General features: G+C 36.4%; 1 protein-coding gene across 3 annotated transcripts in view; it reads right to left on the reverse strand.

The window, feature by feature from the left end:
- Window positions 1-20,394, reverse strand: part of LOC142341729 (filamin-A-like) — a 191,871-nt gene extending 171,477 nt beyond the window's left edge. Inside the window, exons 1-4 of one of the 3 annotated variants that reach the window (XM_075392899.1) lie at window positions 20,289-20,394; window positions 11,718-11,938; window positions 528-684; window positions 355-455 (exon numbers count right to left, since the gene is read on the reverse strand). In XM_075392899.1, coding sequence (XP_075249014.1) covers window positions 355-455; window positions 528-684; window positions 11,718-11,903 — 444 coding nt within the window. In that variant the 5' untranslated portion in view covers window positions 11,904-11,938; window positions 20,289-20,394. The other 2 variants (XM_075392897.1, XM_075392898.1) reach the window with 2 other exon arrangements.
- Window positions 20,395-20,736: the final 342 nt, after the last annotated feature.

A 20,736-nucleotide genomic window follows, 5' to 3' on the forward strand; every position in this document is an offset into this window, starting at 1 on the left:
CTATATAAGCGGTATTCATCATTAAAAATGATTCGGAATGCTTCAATGGTATTGAAAAGCTATGTTGAACAGTTTTAGGCTCAATTATCGTCTATTGAACAATTGTGAAATATAATTTATTAGTACCTGGTATGAAGCAATCTAATTATCACTCACATCATCTTGACGCTTGGTTGTTAATCAGAAGCAGCGAACTCAAATTAAAAAATAAGATGCTCTAAGTTTATAAAAGAAAAACAGCATTAATAATCTATAATTATTCCAGCATCGTAGCTCTGGAGGGGCAAAATTTTGCTTATAACATGATTTTCAAATAAATTTGTCAGAGATCAGAAGAGAATGATTAAAATTGACCTGATTGGCTTTTCCAGTGCTTCCGATCTGGAACTTGAGGATCAGCTTCCACACTACTCCCAGAATTAATTTCAGGTTCTGGTCAACGATGTCTGACGCACCTGTTAAAATGAATAAAGATCGAGAAAAAGCTTCTAAGTGAAGTTTATAAAACATAGTAGAGTTGACCTTACCAATATTAGTTAGGTCCATTTTCTCGAACTTCATGATGGAGAGAGCGAATTCCACAGTCTCCATCTGGTGCACCCTCAGTTGTGTCTTGCTGGGTTTCCTGGATTTGAAATTGCCCAACAACTTCTTCCACTGACACCCGTCCTCATATGTTAAGGCCTGAATCGAAAACATTGTGTTTTGTCACAGGCGTATCACAGATTTATTGTCGTGCAAGATGTAAAATTGCACAGACAGTCTTATCAAATAGCTGAGGGGCCCGTGCTGTGATGCCACCACCAAAATACAAAATAGTTAAAACCGACGGTGAATTTCGTATAAGCGATGAATATAAGTGGCACGTATTTTTTAGCGCTGGAAGAGCGCACTTTTGACCAAGTGTTTATCGAAGAGCTACTGATTTGACTTACAAGACAACATTCAATGCCATGAGGATTGTAAGAGAATGTAGATAAGGATTCAATTACATTGTTCTAGACAGTTTGTTAAGTTTTTTATATCAGTTTTAAATTGCGGGAACAACCAACTCGTTTTGGTTGCGATAAGGACAAAAGTCAATGTTTTTTCAAGTTTTACTTCTGACTTGATTGTTGCACGACATGCTCCAGGGGAAAGAGGAGGCCAACTAACACATCACAGACGTTTGACCAGATCGTCGAAGGGGGTGTAACCCAAGTTGCCTAGAAAACCGTTTCGAAAAAGGTCAAGAAAAAATTGGGCTAATCAGCCAAAACGCGTGCGAGGGCGGAGACCGGGCGAACGTAGGTGCCGTAAGCCGTTATCACCTTGACCACACGGTGTTGTCCATCTCGTCCAGGGTAGACTTCGAGAACACGTCCAAGGGTCCAAATTCCACGTGGAGTCATATCTTTCAGAATCCAAACGATGTCGTTGACTCTGAGTAGTGTTTGGTCACTATCGCTCCATTTGGATCTCTTTAACAGTGTTGGAAGATACTCTTTGACGAGTCGTTTCCAGAAATGATTGACCATTTGCTGCACATTCTTCCAAGACTTGAAACTGGCGGGTTCTTGGCTGTCGAACTTTCCAGGTGGGAGAGAGTTGAATGGTCTGTTGATCAGAAAATGGTTTGGCGTGAGAGGCATTTCATTTTCTGGAATGTCAGCGACAATCGTTAGTGGTCTGGAGTTTAATATAGCTTCGGTCTCGACCAAAATTGTCCTGAACACATCAAGCGACAGTCTTCTGGAGCCTAGAATGATCAATAGAGTGCGTTTCGCGGTCTGGATCAAGCGCTCCCAAATACCGCAAAAATGAGGTCCATAGGGAGGATTGAACTTCCAGGTTGTGTTCGTTGCCGCCATTGCTTTGTAGATTTTGTCGTTGTCGAGACGTTTCACAGATCTTTTTAGTTCCTCAGATGCACCAATAAATGTCTTGCCATTGTCGCTGAGCATTGTTATTGGCTGGCATCTGCGGCTTACAAAACGTCGATAGGCGTTTAAAAAAGTGTCAGTGTTGAGATCGGGACAAGCTTCTAGATGGACACACCTAGTAACCAGGCAAGTGAAGATGAGGCCGTAGTGTTTTTCAATCTGTCCTTTGGCATCTTCTATATAAAAGGGTCCAAAAAAGTCGACTCCGCTGTTCGCGAAAGGATAATGGGTAGAGTCTGTCGGGAAACGGCAGGCAGGCAGGGGAGCCATGACTGGTTGAATGTTTTGAGCGGCAAATCGTCTGCAGAGAAAACATCTGTACTTTATACTTAAAAGTCTTTTTCTGAGTCCAATGATGTGGTATCTTTGCTGCACAAAGGCTTTCACTGGCTCTGTTCCTTGGTGAACGCAAATGTTGTGTGCATGCTCTATATAGAGTCGCGCTATCTTGTCTTTTGCGTGCAGTATAATCGGAAATTTCTCGACTTCGAGGTTATCTGGCGCAAACTGCAATCTTCCGCATGACCGAAGGATTCCATTGCTGTCCAACATTGGGTTGAGCGAACGGATTTTGCACTTTGAATCTATCCTGGAACCACGTTCCAGGGCTTGGATTGTTGAGAAGAAGAAATTTTGCTGCGACATTTTGATCAGCCGATTTCTTGCAAAAATGACGTCTTCTGTTATAAACTGCTGATCTTTAGGCCTTTGCTTTTTGATCCGAAAGACCAAATTGAAGCCCGTTGCTAAAGTCAGAAGCAACTTGTTCCAAGTTGAGAACCGTGTCGGCTCGATTATTTGCTCCGACAAATTGCGTGAAAATTCATGCGTCGCTAACACATGCTTTGAAGAGTTTTCTGGAGCGGTGAGCTGTCTTGTGGAAAGAAATGCTGGCGCTGTTAGCCACTTGGCTGGAATTTCGTCTGGATTGAGACCACGAGTTCCGTGGTCAGCTGGATTTTCTTTGGTGGTAACGTGTTTCCATTGGTAGGCACCAGTTGATGCAAGGATTTCTTTGAGGCGATTCGCAACAAAGGCAGGTTGCTTCTTGATTGTGGATAACCAGTCAAGTACTACTTGACTATCTGTCCAGAGTGTAGAACGAGTAATGTGAAACGACGACTCTTTCATGATGGTTGAAAGATGGCGCACTCCGATGACTGCGGCTTCCAACTCTAATTTGGGTATGCTGATTTGTTTAATTGGGGCAACTTTGCATTTGCCTATTAAGTAACAAGTTTCAACATCAGTGCCTAAGTCAGGAACTGTTTTCAAGTATGCAACGGCTGCAACTGCTACAGCTGAGGCGTCGACAAATATATGGATTTCATTTTCACTTTCTGGTGAATGGCAACTCTTATTCAGAGTTCTGTTCAATGTCACGTCTGGTGAAGAAAAGTATAAGTCCAAATTCTTTTGAAGTGGTTTAACTACTTGAGGGGCAATTTGTTCGTCCCATTTTTTCCCAAGTTTCCACAGTTCTTGAAGAACTATTTTGAAACGGATCGTTGATGGCGACATTACCCCTATTGGGTCGAAGATCGAGGAGACAAGACTAAAGATCTTACGTTGAGTGTATGCTGAGGCATCTTTTGGGAAATTAGTGAGAGGTTTCATAAGAAAACAGTCTTTCTCAAGAATCCATTTAACACCAAGAACTCGAACAACATCTGTCTGGTTTTCTTTGTCTTTTGGGGGGATTTGGTTTAGAACTAGAGAGCTGTTTGAAACAAATTTTGTGAGTCGAAACCCACCTATTTGCAGACAATGTTTTGTTTCAAGAACTGCCTTACAAGCGTCTTCTTCTGTTGCATGTGATTGGATGTAGTCATCCATGTAAAAGTGCTTTCTGACGGCTTTGAGGGCTTCTGGGAACTGTTGACTTTTCTCTTTGGCACAATGGTTAAGAACGTATATTGCGCACGAAGGCGAGCAATTTGCTCCAAAGATGAGTCTGGTAAATTGGTACTGTTGTATCTGATTGTCTGCTAACCAGAGAAATCGAAGAGCAGATTGATCAAACTGATGGATGGCGATTTGCATAAACATGCCTTCGATGTCCGCAAGGACCGCCACGGGATGTTCTCGAAATCTCATAAGGACACCTAAAAGGTTATTAAGGAGATCTGGTCCAGTAAGAAGGTTTGAATTAAGCGATTGGCCGCGGAATTTTGATGCGGCATTTGCAACTCGGCGGACTTTTCCGGGCTTAATGATATTTTCCACAGGATGGTGTGGCAGGTACCAAATTCTGTCTGGTTGAGGATCTTGCATTTCCACCGGTTTGACATAATTTTTCTCGAGGTCTGTCAAGAGAGTCTTATTGTATTTTTCTTGCAACGAAGGTTTACGCTGAAGGCGTGTGTTGAGGCTTTTGACTTGGTTCAGTGCAGAATAGAAGTTGTTTTCCAACTTTATTTCTGATTTCCAGGGCAGTTTGATTTCATATCTCTCACCATTGAGATTGATGGAGTTCTTCAAAATATCAAGAAACTGTTCTTCTTGCTTTGTGTAAACTTGTTCACGGTCCTTCTGAATGCCATCTGCTTCAATACTCCAGAACTGTTGAACAAGTTCGTCAAGTCAGGGTTCATCTGCTCTATTTCTTGAGACATTGAAAATAAATTTCTTCTGCTGACTTGCGGGCTTATTAGTGGTGGCTGAGATACAATTCTCATATTCACCAGCGAGGGTGCAACCAAGTTTAGTTTTCACACCAAACGGTTGATTTTGATTGCCAGGTATAACATGTGTAGGGTAGGTGAATGCGAATGCGTTAACACCGATGAGGGCGCCGATTTTGCCATCGGCAATATTTGGGAAATGTATGTGGCGCAAACTGTTGAAGGCATCAGAAATTAGATTAAGTTCAAAAGTTTTTGCAGCTGCGACGTTCAGAGACGGGGTGCTGAACGTCCGAGAGAGTTCAAACGATATTTCATTTGACTTATATGGAGTTATTGTGACTGGCTCAACAATTTTTGAAAGGGACATGCTGTTCTCTGTATTGAGAAATTGTAGTGGTACTGACTGTTGAGGGGGAGCTCAAGAAATTCAGCTATGGCGTCCAATACAAAGCTGAATTGGCTACCGGGATCTATGAGGGCGTAGGTATCGAATGCTTTATTCCCCTTGAGGAATGAAACAGGAATAAGCTGCAATTGCTCATACCAATTCTTCGGTGTTTCTGAGCATTGGTTAATGCTGAACGATTGGTTAATTGCATTGCCGTTTAAATTACGTCGTTGCACGTTTTGCTGGCTTTGGTTGTTGAAAGTTTGGCCATAACGGCTGTTGGGGGCTTTATTTGTTTGACTTTTCTGTTGAGAAGATGTATTTGGAGTTTGACTTGAAGCTTTGCTACTAGACGAAGCTGTTGGATTGTTACCAGAAAAAACTTCAGTAGAAAAAGCTGCTGTAGGGCGTTTGATTTGCTTGGCGGGATCATGAAGGGTTGTGTGGTGGAATCCACTGCAAACCTGACATCGTTTTTGCGATGGGCACGATTGTTTGTGGTGTTTGTTGCTCAAGCAGTTTGTACACAAATTGTTTTGGCTAACAAGGTTGTATCGATCACTTGATGAGCACAACTGATACTCAGGGCAAGTGGCAATGCTGTGTTCTTGTTTGCACTTCTCGCAAGATCGTTTTGTGTTAAAAGTTTTATTCGGAACGTTTTGCGAAGTTGACGGTTGTTTTTGCTGAGGCGCAAAGTTCCAATGTTTTCTACTGTTTTCCACTGATGCGTTGTTGACTGATATTGGGAGGTTGCGTTTGTATGGCTTGGTTTGTAGGTTGTTCAAGTTGACAAACTTTGAGGCTTGAGAACTGATGGTTCTTTGATTGCTTTCTCGACTCACTTTGTCGTAGATTTGAGCTAACCATTGTTGAAAATCGACGAGAGTCGGGTCTGAGCCGAGCTCGGTAAGACAATGTTCAGTCCATTTCAGAACCAAATGATGTGGTGTTTTCTCTTTGGCTTTCTTAATGAGTGTTGTAGACTGGAGGTCTGCTGTAAATCCAAGGTATTGGAAGGCTTGCACAAGTCTTTTCAAAAATGAGGAAAAGGCAATGAAGCTTTGCTTGTTTTTGAAGTTCATTTGCCAGTTTTCGAGCTGGTTAATGAACGTATTCACAATTATCGTACGATCACCGAAATGTCGGATTATTTCAATCAGTGCTGTCTGATAATAAGATGGATCGCAGGAATAAGCATGGATCAAGTCCTTTGCTTTCCCAATTACAGAATTCTGCAAGTAGGTTATACGATGCGTGTCTGTAATGGAAGGGTTGTTGTGAATCATCGTGTTGAAATTATTGATCCACTCGTGAAAGTGGATCGGGTCACCATTGAAATTCTGAAGTTTCAAAGGTGGCAATTTAATTGAATGTTTGAAATCAACATTTCCTTTTTCCTGTGTTACATTAGGGTTCGAGTATACTGAGCTTATTTGTTGATTGACAGTGGGAATTAAACTCTGGTTAACTAAAAGCTGGCCTAACTGATTTTGACCATTAGGATTTAGCGGTTGATTAGTGCACATTGGGGCATGGATCGTGGAAGTTACTGGAGCTTGAAAGTTCGATGGAGCTTGTGAGCCATGAATAAACTGGTTGTTACACAACTGACTGGGATGTGTCACACATTGTTTAACTGGGAAAGTGCTGGTAATTCTATGTTGACTGTAAACAGGTTGTAGAAATTGCTCGGGAGCCGTAATTCCGTTTGATTGTGGAGCTACCTGGTTTGGCAGAAAATTAGGAGCTGCAGGATTTAAGACGGTATTTTGATGCTGTTGTTCCATCAGGGGCACAGTAATTGGAGGGAAACCTGCGGAATGTACCCCAGTTATAGGATTAAAACAACGATTGGGTTGTAGGCAACTGTTTTCTGCGACTATTTTATCAATTCCACTTGGAAGATGCGAGGTTCTGTTTGCCACTGCGGGTAAGCAGGGGAGTTTTTGCAGATCACAGTTCAACAGTTGACTATCGAGGTATCCACTTGTTCCTATTTGAATTTGAGAAGGTTCAAAATCCTGTTGCAGATTGGGAAAATTATGGTATAAAGGATTTCTGTTGGCGGTTGAATCCTGATTATTGCTTTGATTTGGCAAGTTTAAATTAAAGGTTTTCTCCAATACCGAGTTTTGGGCAAATAGACCATCTGCCTGTAATTGAATAGTTGGATCTGCCAAATTGAAGGGGTTTGAAAGTGAGTGATTATCTGAAGGGTTCAAATTTTGGAATGGAGGCAAAAGGTTCTGCGACGTGTCAAAGTTGTCACTCAAGTTGATTTGAGCTGTTTCAATATCGCAGACATCTCTATTTACCAGGTTGGAGGCAATTTCGAGTTTCCCTGATCTTGTTGGGAAGTGAATTCTTGGCTGGTATCTTTGTCAAAGCAGGGAAAAGGATTCGGAGCGTTTGTTTGGTTTTCAAGGTTATTCTTCGATTTTAGAAGACTTTCATGAACTTCCTTTTTAGGATTTCTTTGGTGGGCTTCAAGCATATGCTGAATTTGAAGTCCTGGTTCATTAGATGTTTGTAGAAACAATGATGGTTGTCTTGGCCGTGGTGGTATTGGGGGCGGCCGATTGAAGAGGTTACTGCTGGTTTGCTTTTCTTCTATATCGCGCTGATGCTGGATTCGTTCCTTGTCGTCACTGGGCGCAGGTGTTGATTGCCGAGACAGGTTTCTTCTGCTGGAGATCATGCTGACATCATCTCTAATGCGACTGGAAGACTGACTGAGCTGGCTCCAACAGATCGACTCGCAGTTCCAGTTCATTGAGGCGAGTTATTAGTGCCGTTTGCCTATTCAATATAGATGATGCAGTGCTTTGATGTGGCTGCTGTCTCATCACTTCCTCTGAGAGTTTTTTGAGCTCTGTTTCCTGGCCTTTGATTTTGTTGATCACCAAAGACAATGATCGGAAACTCCTTTTCTGCTCCACAGTTTTCTCAAGGAGATCGAGCAGTTTTTTCCTTGACATTTCTGTCGCTTGGAACATATTGATGGCAAATTGACATTCAGCGCTGTTCTGCTTCGACATATTGGTGGCTGCTGCTCTGTTGTAGCTGACTGTTGATGCTGTTGGTGATGCAGCTCGTTACTGAAGGTGAAGAACGGCTTTGAGAACCGGAGCGACGCAAATTTTTGATTTGAAAAAAGGTTGTCTAAGGTTTGAATGCTAATGATCCTAGTTTTTTCTTGTTCAAAAGATCAGCGACGCAACTTTTCTCAAAAATGATGTCCTAGGATGTGTTTTGTGTGCTAAATCTAGCTTTTTGCACTTAAAAAAACCTAAAAGCTTTCCGAACGTTAGCGCGTTTTAACCGTTTTTCGTTCAACAGACCTAAATAATTGCTTGTTTTTTGTTGAATTAACACAAATTTCGCTAAAATAGCTGGCGTTAACTGTTTGAACTAGTGTGTGTGGCTACTGTGGTTTACAGGAAAACTGTGCCTTGCTACAATTATGTAGTTGAACCATTACTAGACAAGAACTCAAATAATTGTTACATTAAACTCCTTTTTCTTGAAAACTTCAATAAGCTCGTCTGTTTCTCTCAAATACGAATAAATTACCAAACAGAAAGCTTATAAAGCTACCCAAAAAAATTATTGTTGTTTTGACGGCTAAAGATAAGCAATTAGCAAAAATGCGATGCGTTTAGGCAACAAGGGCTACAGAAGGGCTACTGAATGCTAGAAAGTTGCAGAGACGAGTCATATTGTGGGAAAATTTAGAATTCTTTCGGAAATTGTCTTTTCCGGGTTTTGCAAATCTTTTCGTTTTCTTCAAAACTGTGTGACTTTATCTGCTCTTTTTCACTCTGTCTTCGTTATGTACAAAATGCATTGGCTGTATTAAACTCTCAAAGCTCTCTCCGACAATTAGCGTCTGAGATCTGCTTTTCAGAAAAAAATTGAAAGTAGGAAAAGACATCAAAATTTCTGGTGACTACTGGAACCAATTTTCTTTGAAAACTCCTCTTCTGCTGATGGTAACGTCTGAAACCAATAGGTATAAAGGGACTTCGCAGACGACAACGTCTGAGACTGAGGACTTCTGCAAAAATGTTGGAAGTTTTTTCCAAAAAAATAAAATGGTGTTTATTTTTGTCAAATGAAAGTTTTGATATTTGGTGTGGCGCCTAAAGACTTTCTATTTACTTCCGTATACAGGTAAAACAATCAAACAGACTGACAATGACTTGTCTGAGGGGTTTGTTTAGTGGTTTATTCGACAATTCAAATGAATATGTAGTCAGAAAATTAACTTGTGTTTTTTGAATTTTCTGATTTCAAAAAATTTTTTCTGACATTTCCAATTTACATGATACTGATTGGATAAATCGATGGAAATGGCTTTCTTTCTGAATGCAAACCATTTCAGCAGAGTGTTTCAATGGTTTAATCCGCAATTGAAACGAATATGGGTTCAGAAAACTAAATTGTGTTTTTTGAATTTTCTGAATTCAAAATTTTTCTTTCTGATATTTCTTATTGATATGATACTGATTTGATAAACCGATTGAAATAGCCTTCTGTTTGATTACAAACCAAATCAAGAGAGTGGTTTAATAGTTTTTTTCGCAACTGATACGGATATGTAGTCAGAAAACTAAATTGTGTTCTTTGAATTTTCTGAATTCAAAATTTTTTTTTCTGACATTTCTCATTTATATGATACTGATTGGATATATCGATACACATAGCTTTCTGCTTGATTACAAACCAATTCAAAAGAGTGGTTTAATAGTTTTTTCCGCAATTGAAACGGATATGAAGTCAGAAAACTAAATTGTGTTTTTTGAATTTTCTGATTTAAGGAACATTTCTTTGATTTTTGTGTTTTTTTTTCGCAGATTTTTCTTTAAAAATGAGAAAATTGCCTTAACTCGCTTTGAAGATAATGAAACTAGTCAAAGTTTTTGAATCTAGGTGTTATAGTACCAAATAAACATTTTTTGGGGACAAATATCAATTTTTTGGAGGCTTTTTGTCGAAAAAAAGTAGAGATTTTGGATGGCTCTAACCGGGGAACAGGACATCAGAGGTAACGTCTGAGACCTCGGGCGGACTTCTGCTGGTGACGTCTGAAACCAGTAAAAAAACTTGATCCTCTCGTCGGGGTGACGTTTGTAACCCAAACTTGGCTTCGTCGCTGAAAAAATTGCTTGTCTTTTTTTGTGTCTTTTCTGTGTCTTTTCTGTGTCTTTTCTGTGTCTTTTCTGTGTCTTTTCTTTGTCTTGACCGGCTGCCAGCTTTCGGGTTCCGTTTACTGTGCTCGGCACTTGATGGTTGCACTGACCGCTGATGCTCTCTTCAGTGCGTCGCACAAGTTGTGGAACAAAGAAACTATTTGCCAGTAACAGGGGAGACTTTTGTCCTCAAAATTGTTTTGGGGAAAGAAGGTTTTGTTCTTTGAACGAGGGGTAAACCGTAAAATGTAAGAGAATGTAGATAAGGATTCAATTACATTGTTCTAGACAGTTTGTTAAGTTTTTTATATCAGTTTTAAGTTGCGGGAACAACCAACTCGTTTTGGTTGCGATAAGGACAAAAGTCAATGTTTTTTCAAGTTTTACTTCTGACTTGATTGTTGCACGACAAGGATAATTCACCGCGTCTAAAACGTAATTTTAATGTTTTAAGTTGATCTTATTCAGGAAGAACTCAGTATGCAGTCTATCTAAGCAGAAGTGGCGCGTGCGTTTGTAGAGTTTAAGGGATCCATTCCGGAGAATGAAGATTTGATCGTCGGATTTTGAGTTGCATTTTAGCAATTTTCCAGCCATTTTATAGGTGAAATTACATAATTTCCCCGCATTCGCCGCCAAAATTTGTACTTTCATTGCCATTTCAGCAATGCGCTAACATAAATTCACCACAGTCACCGTAAGAACTTTGAGGTGAAAAGAGGTTTAAAAATTTTCTTGAAATACTGGAAAAAAAATGAAGTTTGCAAAAAGCCTTATTGTCAATATGATTACTTTTTTTATAAAAGATCTACTGCCAAAATATAACTTAATTTTAAAACTACTAGCAGTCTGGATCAGGGTTCTGACAAAAGAAGCAAAAGGTAGTTTAAGAAAAAAAAAATAATTGTTTTTTTTTGTCCCGGATGACTAGCCTAATTTCTGGAATTTTACTGGTATTTCAATGGTCAGTTGTGTCTCTTTGGAAAAATACTTTCGAAAACAATTAATTAGACTTTAGCTTGGTTATCAGCATTCTAATTTTAGGGAACAACTGGAAAATTGTCCGTTTCTTCCTCTCCGTGTATGCTTCATGATTGTGTTTAGAAGATGAAAATCAGCTAATTTTTTATGCCAAAACTTCTGGACATCATCTTCTGGACAGATTAGAATTACATTTAGGACGTATTTTACAATTATTCAGTACTGAGTGTCAGCGATTTTCCATCAGGAGCGGTTAGATGCCCATGAAAATAGTTATTAACCAAAAGACCGCTCAAAACTTTTTTTATTTTTCTGGGTATTAAGATTCCGATTTCTTCTTACGAAGTTATGAAGAATTTGTATCATAATCGGCTAGATTTGGCCGCCTTCATAAATTGGTCAGGCAAAAACTAATCATAGTAGCCAGAAAAAATTGAGCTGCAAAAATCAGCTTTTCACTGTTTAAAGCAATATTAGTTTGCTTATTTAAAATTTGCGAACATTAATTTTTATAAACTGCTTCGTGGTTGATGTACTAGTTTATCACCCTAAGCTGTGATGGAGCTTTTCACTGTGGATACTAAGATGCAAAAACAGCACTAACTTCCATTAGAATGACCAATTTGTATCCGTCTGAGAAATCGGTGGTGAGGTCCTGCACTTTACTACCGGTGGACTTGAGCTGTTCGTTCACCCAGTTCTGGAATGTCTTCTTTTGGATGCTTATCCATTTGTCATCACCCGAGGGATGGTTGAAACCCCTTCCCTCAATTGACCTCGTCTCGTTCATCCTTCGTCCTTATTGATACGTATAGATGGCTAAATCTGTGAAACAAAACTCTATTTCAAGACAACTGTGGTATCCATTTCGAAGTCCTTGTTCAAAATTGTTTATCATCAAACGATCCTAGACCATAAATTACTATACCTTTGCTCATATTATCAGACTTTTGCTCGTTGAGATTATGGTTAATTAGTGCCTTCATCACTTTGTCAAATGCGCGTAGGATAAGGTTTTCTTTTGTTCATTTAGTGGTGCGTGCGCTTTTGATGTAAATCAGTCATTAATTATTGTAACCAACATCAACATAAACATCAAAAACAGATACCAACTATTTATTGCTACAAGAAAATACAACATTGGGACTTCAACTAAAAAATTATAATTCGGTCTCACTTTTTGAAACTCACTTGTATCAATTTTCTTGAGCGTAAAGCTTTTAAGTCTAATAGGATTTGAGAGCAAGAAGCATTACAAAAAGCAGAGCAGCGTTTTGCAACAAAAAGTAACATATTGTCTCTATTTTGAAATAGTGTACCTTTGATTGAGAGCTGTTGAAATACTTTAAAGTAGTACGTGAAACTTCAAAGTACTAAAGTTGTTTCTCCGAACTTCAGTTGTCGTGTTTACCTCACCCGTAATTTTCTGCCCATTGCTATGTAAAAATAAATTGCTTAGTACCAGTGAGAAGGGTCTACCCCATGGATAATAAGAAAACTGTTTTTCCTTAAATATCCAGTGCAAAGACCCAAACAAAAACTTGCAAGATCTCGGAAGACACGCAGCAAGACAATTTAGATGTTGTCAAGATCTTGGCATAAATATGGACGTTCTTGCTCGAACTAGGGAACGCATGTCAAGGGTGGGTTTCAAAGTTCCTTGAAGAGATCATGTGTGATTTCAATGTTTTCACAGCACTTTTGGACGACTTCAATAGGGCTCGCAAGATCGGGAAAAACAATACCACTTCTCTCATTCTTTTCAACAATACAGCAGGTTTAAATCAATTTTTTCTATGGTATATTGAGTAAATTCTTTTGGTTGTTTCTTTTGGTTTTCAAGGCAAATTTCACCAAAGGTTTCATGACACTTCTTAGCAGTCATATAGTCATACTATCTAAGATACCACATATCGTTATCATTAGCATGTGCGATGTTCATAAATTAAAACATCTTATAGGTCACTTCAAAAAAATTAATGAATTATCATAAGCAGTATAAAAAATGACTTTGTGTGACTTCTACAAGGTAATTATAAAATTTGATCAATTGCTAAAAATCCTTCTATATTATGCTCTATATTATTCAAATACATGTTTTAAATTCAACTTTTTGTTTACTGATATATTTAACAAAAAGCCTAGGTAATGTGCTTTGGCTCAAATATTTAGGTTTCTCTGGTTTTTTCCAAAAATATGTATCACTAGAACGAGCTCAGATTTTTGATCTACCTTTAAATTTATTGGAGATCGAAAACGAAACAGCCTTGTTTAAAACATAGCAAAGAGTTAAACGTGGTTGAGCTGTCCTTAAAAAATTTTGCAGCAATTTTTTTTGAAAATTCATTGAGAAACGAATAGGTTTAACGCTATCACTTTGAAAAAATTTAAGGATCAAGAATGAAATATTGTAATCAGTTTTAGTGCCCATAGTATACAACAAATTGAGTAGTTTGACGTATATTTTATAATAACTTTCAAATACAAAAAAGTCTCTGTGCGTATTAGAAACAAATAAGAACTTAACGAATGGAGGTGACGAATTCACTTAAACTATTGAATAATTTAAACTTCAAATCATAGGGATATATATACATATATATATATATATATATATATATATATATATATATATATTTCTTTGTTTGCATGGCTTATTTTCCATATGTTTGTTTCCATGGGTCTGTAAACGAAACAGCTGCTTTAAGTGGCAATTATCCAACTTCTCGAATAAATTCACTCTATTCTGACACAATTTTCCACAACCATAATTAAAGATCGACAATCCTCTTTAATATTTTCTATTCTGTAACTATTACCTACTGTTTCTAAACGCGATAATTAACAAATTGTCATTTCCACAGAAATGAAAAAAAAAGCGTAATTGGTGATTAATTTCAGAAAAATCCATCGTAACGTTAATTGCAGATTAAGAAGACAATTAGCACTTTCACAACTCGACATGTCACGTCACTGAGAACAAGAACAATTGAGCCTCTGAATTAGGTCTAGAGTAATCATTAATTGAATTCGAGCAATAAGGTTTTGAGCTGACTGAAAGCTCAAAACTGTGGAAATGGGTTACGTTATCCATTAATTGGAGCGACAAAAATCATGATTTTCTTTTTCTATGTTTAAATTTTTTCACCATGAATAAGCAATTTGTACTTTTGTCACGTAATCTGATAGCAAACTTGATAGCATCCAAGAAATATTTTCTTTAACCTAAAAAATTTAGGCGTCTAAATTGACGTTTGTTAATAGTAGAAAGTGGCGAAACGAATAAAATTATTTCTAACTCAGTGCTACCTATCTATTATAGCATGCATTAAGTTGTCAGAAATTAAGATAATATTTTTAACAGTTAATGCCAGAGGACAGACAAAATTTGGTTGAAAATTCTAACAATTTTGTACTCTTTGATGAAGAGTTGGAACTTCAACTTGTTCAAGATTTTGGCCTTTTTATTTGGTTGGAAAAGGGAAAAATTCAAAATTTAAAGCAAAAAGCCACAGTTTGCGCCAAATTAGCCGAAGTATCATTAACAACGAAAAAGAAGTAACAAATCAATCACTCCCAGAATATGCCACAGAGAACACTAGTTTTTTGTTTACTTTTTAACTTTTTGACCAAATTCATGGTAAAACAATGATTGTCCAAAAAGATTTTAAGAATAACGCAAAAATAGAAGCAAAGTGACCAGTAATTAGAGAAAATTAGCCGAAATTCGAACGTTCAAACTCAAAAAATTCTCGAACAACGAACAAGACAAAGGTGTCGAAAACCCTCCTCTGAAAATATTTACTCTTAACTTGCGTACTAACCAATCCAATCATTCTCAGTGATACATATCGATGAACGCAAACTGACTGTAACCCCCCTTCGTCTGTGGAGGCGCAAAAAAAGGTTCCCCCACATAACTATTAGACACCTATGAAGAGAATTCTGGTATTTGAATTATACTGACCTTTCATCACACGTTGTGTGCACACTCCTTTCGTTCAAAAATAAAGCAGTTCAAATTGCTGTGCTCATTGTTTAGTTTACCAAATTGGTCTCTGTGGCTGTATAAATTTACAATGTAGTCGAAAAAAGTTGAGCTTTTGTCAAATGTAGCGAGCAGTTTGTTTATCAGTAAATCAATAAATTCAAAGTGGTAAGCAACTTACGAATCAAACTTTGATAGTTTTAAAGATAAAGTTACACATTCTACATATTAACAAATTAAACATTTAGTGCCTAATACGCCCTAAAAACATGTGTCCGATAAGTTCCCAAATTTTGTTCAATTGTAACGCAAAAAAGCTATAAAATTGTTTTGAGAACAGTAAAAATTAAAAATGATGAAAATCATTCTGATTTTTGTTTGCATTGTCACGTTAAGTTTTTGATAAATGTAGGTAATCATAAGGATCAAAAAATGAAGATTTGACAAATCTTAGTATGATTATGATAAGTAAAAGTCAGGGTATTTTCACTAAAATAACATCGAAAAATTCGATATTTTTTAGAGAAAAAATTCGTTAAGAATTATCAAACTACATTAAAAACGTCAGATAATGACTTGAATTAAAGTGTATACGAGAATGAGTGGCCACACCATTGTTCCGACCCCACTTTAGTGGGGGTAACTATATACTCAAAGGGTTTTTTTTTCAGTTAAATTTGGCCGATCGATGTATTCATCGTAGAGAGTTGTGACTGGTATTATTGGAAAGCTCTTCCATCGCAGAATATATAATTGAATATTTAAAAAGATTTTTTCTAATTCATTTTTGAAGGGTTTATCGGGGTTTAAATTTTGTGAAAAGTAAAACGATATCCAAAGTTTTTATTCACATTTTTCGAAATTTTCAACAACAATTCGCAAATTTTGCTAAAATTTGTTTATATTGCAACAAAGAGTATTATTATTTTTAATTTTAAAGATAGAGGAGGGATTTTGAATGGCTTCTTCCAATTTTTTTGGGTAACTTTTTGGCTAAATTTTTCGGGTTTTAGACTTTTTCATCAAAAACAGTTCTAAATTTGCTATTTTAGCACATTTTGTTGACATTTGCCCAAAATCGAGACCTGAAAACTGCTAAAACAAAATTTATAAACTCCAAAACAGGCTAATTTCAACTTCGACTTCCTCCAAGAGAACAATCAAAGCAAATTGTTGCCCGTTTTTTTGCTAAATGAACGCAGAACTTTAAGTTTAACGGGCAACAGTTTTGATAATCTGATATATTATAGTTGCGAAAATATCCCTTTTGCAACAATTTGGGACAATTGGGTGCTTTAGTGGGACCCGCAGCTGTATTAGTGCTGTGTTTGTACACGTCGTGGGCTGTCAAAATAAAAAAAATAATCGGACTGTATTTGGGCGTGATATTTTCACAATATTTTTGTAATTTTTGTTCTATTTAGTTTAATTACCGCCAAGAATGAAAACAAGTCAAGACTCACTCTATGTTAATCTCATTATCATAACTATGAGCTCAAATGAGCATAATACATTTCAGATTTTCATGATGAGCTCATTGTTTTTATTGCTTTGAAAATTATTTCTGTAAATTTAAACCTAATTCTTGAATTGGCCTGAATTTGTTTTTTGCAGTCTTGATACTTAGTCTTGTTTATAGTTTGAATCCAGTTGAAATCTTGATTTGGTTTAAAAAAACTGCGTCATGTATTCATTTGATATCTAATGGCTCGTATGACTTTGTACATATTTGTTTTTAGAACATAGCACTGAGTTTTTGAACTTTGCACCTTTTTATCTTACTTCTGTCATTTCCTAGCTGTGTATCACTGAAAACTGCTCCATGCTCTTCTTATGAGAAATTATTGTTCAGTTGTGTGTATTTTTTGTTGCTAACTGATGATTCTTTGGCTTTGGTTCTACCAGTTTTAAAAAAACATTGTGATTCTTGCTTGCTTGCCCATTTTTGAGGTTCGTTTTTGTTATATTGACAAATTAACACATTAATGACAGGTCTCCTTGACGTCCAAAGATTGCTGACTGGAACATATACATAGTGTTTTGTGATTTTTTTGTTTTGATGGCTGCGGCCTTGATCGGTCAAAAACCTATTAGAATTCTTAAATTTATAAGTATTTGTTATCTTGTTTGTAATTGCTCAACAAACTCTGGATAAAGAAAGATGCTGAAAACGCCTTCCTTTGGATGTATAATTGATCCAGTTTAAAATTTTAATTTTTATAGCAAAAGGCTTTCATTGCTTTTCAGACTAAATTTCAATTAGTTTTAAGAAATTAAAAGGACTTCTGAAGTTTTTTTTTGGGTTCCCAATTTTGTCATCAACTAATCTCAATTTTGACAATTTTTTAACAATTTTCCTCAAAAATAAAAAAATTTTTTGATTGTATGATTTTATTTTAAGTTTTATAACGTCTCGCATTTTTAAGTAATGTAATTTCCTAAAATTGGTTAAAATTTTGAGTTCAATCCGTGTTTGTTTTTCATCCTTATGAGTTAGTCTCACTAATAACCAGCTCAATTATTTTACTAAGAAGTTCTAAAATTGTCCGTTTTTGTTTTCAGTTGAAAGTTTACCTTGCCTGCAATTTTTCGAAAAAAAATCAATGAGCTTTTGAAATTTGTCACTATTTTGTTTTACTTCTGTCAATAAGACCGCGTCTTTTTTCTAGCCAGCTCAAAGCTTATCTTCAAGTGTGTTTTGCTTACAAATAAAGGTGGTGGCGTTATAGCTCTTCGGGCTCTTTGGTTGTGGGCTCATTTTCGAGGTTGCTATTTTCCCCCTGCCACAATATCTTTCAAATGGGACGTCATTTTCAAGTTGAAAAGACAAAAATGCAAAATTGAAATCATTTAAGGTTATCTGTGAATTGGTTATGGTTTTAACGCCTGCGACGCTTTTTTCTTGTTAAATTAGGTGTATGGTTCTTTTTGTAATCGCATGACATTTTTCAGATAATGAAATGTCTCAATTGCTTTCTCGAGAACTTTTAATGCGGTCTCAAGAGGTGTTAATTGCTCCCACAATTATACCTCAAGTATATAAATGATTTTTTTTACTGAAATCAATTGATACCTAGTGGTTTTAATCACTTAGAAAATTTTGGTTTTGAAAGATCGAAACTGATTTTGAACTTTGCCCTTTCTGCTGTGCTTGACAACTTGTTTCAGAGTATCCTCAAGAAAAAGGCCCCTGACTTTCTGTGCAGCAAAGCTTAACTTTTATTGATTACATTCTATCTCATGCCATTTTTATTTTGTTTTTGTGTTTTCTTTTGAGTCTAATCGTCGACATTTTGGGTGTAATCATTTTTGGCTGTTATTTAGGTTTGTCTTGTCTCGTATTCTCGTTAATGGCAGGTCTCATCAGCTACCTAATGCGGCATTAATTTATTCATAGTGGTTTGCACAATAATATGTGAATTTTTGAAAATTTGTCACATTTGATTATATCTGTTTTTTTATTGAATAGATAATTGTTTTAACGCCTTTGGCACCGCTTTATTGCAAAACTTAATTGATTTTTTCGTAATTTATTTTGTACGTCTTATGAATGACATATATTGTTGGACCTCTGATGTGACTTTAGTTAGATTTCTAAGTGATTAGATTTGGAAGCAACTTTTTTATTCATACATCATTTATTTCCAAACCAAACTTGTATTTTAAGAAGTTTTTTTACTCTTTCTCATTGGGTAGACAATTAATTCAAAAAAGTGGATGAGCGGGATGGGAATTTTATGTGCAAACGCACATTACCGATGCCTCCTTGTGTTCTTACAAATTCTAGTAGATTTTATTCCGTTTTCTTTTTCAAATACATGTTTTAATTACAGTAATTAGTAGAGCATTACTTCTCTGCAGTACCTAAAAATATAAAAAGCCTTTTCAACACGTGATTCAGTTTCTCGTGCGCTTTTCAATGATACCATTTTCCTATCTTTCCCCAACAAACAACAAAAGAAGATCCGTAAGAAAAATTCGAGCTGGTATGAAGTTTCTAGCCCCCAAATTTAGGTTGGAGCTACATTTCTGCACAACATTTTGCTTAAGACTGGATTTTATCGGACAATTTTTCTGGAAACCGTAACAGAAAACTGACAGCCTCAGTAAAAAAACTAAACTTTTTAGACGAGAGATATATCAGGTCAGTAGAAGTTCATAAAATATTTTGGGTTCGCTTGCTTTTAGAATCGACTCTGGTTCAAATTTGGTTCATTTGAGCTCATTTGAGCGCATTTGGTTCATATGAGCTCTTAGATTTCATGCAACGATCGTATAATGCAATTCGTTCGGACTTTAACGATATCATAAATAATCCTGGCAATATTTTCTGCAAATTTCAAGTTGCTTTTCCTGATATTTTTCAAGACCGCCCAGTTTTTTGACAAGAAGAAGGTTCAAATTAAATTTCCTTTGTTAAAGTTTTTTTGAAACTTGGACGTACCTTTCGAGCGAGTTTAATTTCGAGAGATTTTTGATTGAAATAGAACTTCTGCATCTTTGAAACAAAAATTTTAAATTTTTTCCATGCTAAAATTATCAGATAAACCACCACTCTCTCATCAATTATTTCATCAAAAAAATTCAGGAACAATAATTTGGGGGATAACTTTCTCTGGCGTTAAATAATAACCGCGACGATAGTGTAACGTGTAAAACAATATACTCCATATACAACTAAAACATTAAACGAAGGAAGCTCTTTCTTTTAAAAAGGCCTCAATTCCTAAATTTCCTTGATTTCCAATTTAGTCAGTTTTTGAATAGTCCATTGAAATAATTTGTCCGATTGAGAAACCTCATGGAATGCGGTTTTTATAGATGTGTTTTCAACATAAAATAGCAGAACAATTTGCACAAATGAATTAATGTTTATTGTTTTTGGTCTCAAAATAAAAGCGAAACGTTTCTCAGAGCTTTAACAAAAAGTAAGCCGAAATAAAAACCTTTTTCCTTGACCGTCTTTTATTTAATTCCGAAAATAAGATTCAATTTTATAAAAAAAAAGGTTTCAGCAATGTTTAAAGATAGCAAGGCGCCGTAACGGTTATAAACTGTCAATAACCAATGTGCGTTTAGTAATGGATATAACTGAATCATTTCTTCATTGAGATATAAATGTACACGTTTTTAGTATCACGAAATATAAAAGCATGGCTCAGTTAAAAACGTTGTAACTAAACTAACCATAATATTTTGTGACTTATTCCTGAATCAACAGTGGTGTGATAAAAGCGTGGCCTTTTTCCATAAATTGTACCAAAACGCACTCAAACGCGCTTGGAAGCTGAAACTAATGACAATGCAATGATAAAAAAACGTCTATAGCTATTCAACACCATATAAAAAACAGATCAACGTGCGAAATGAAATTTAATGTAGCAAAATTGCAAGACAAAAAATAGGACCGATCTGCAAATAAGCATCTTTGTTGTGAAAAATGAGCTTTGTTTTTGTTTGTTTTGAAGAAAATGCGAGGGGAGAAAAGTGGTGTGATACAACATATGTTTATACCAACAAGTTGGAAAAGTCAGTTGGAATAGACTTACAGGCGTCTACATGTCAAAAAAGAATAAGGCTCACTTCAATATTTATACAATTGTGTTTAAAAGAATGTCTGAACTACATTATGAAG

Source organism: Convolutriloba macropyga, chromosome 6 (genome assembly GCF_964194025.1).
Source record: "Convolutriloba macropyga chromosome 6, txConMacr16.3, whole genome shotgun sequence".
NCBI classification, from domain to species: Eukaryota; Metazoa; Xenacoelomorpha; order Acoela; family Convolutidae; genus Convolutriloba; species Convolutriloba macropyga.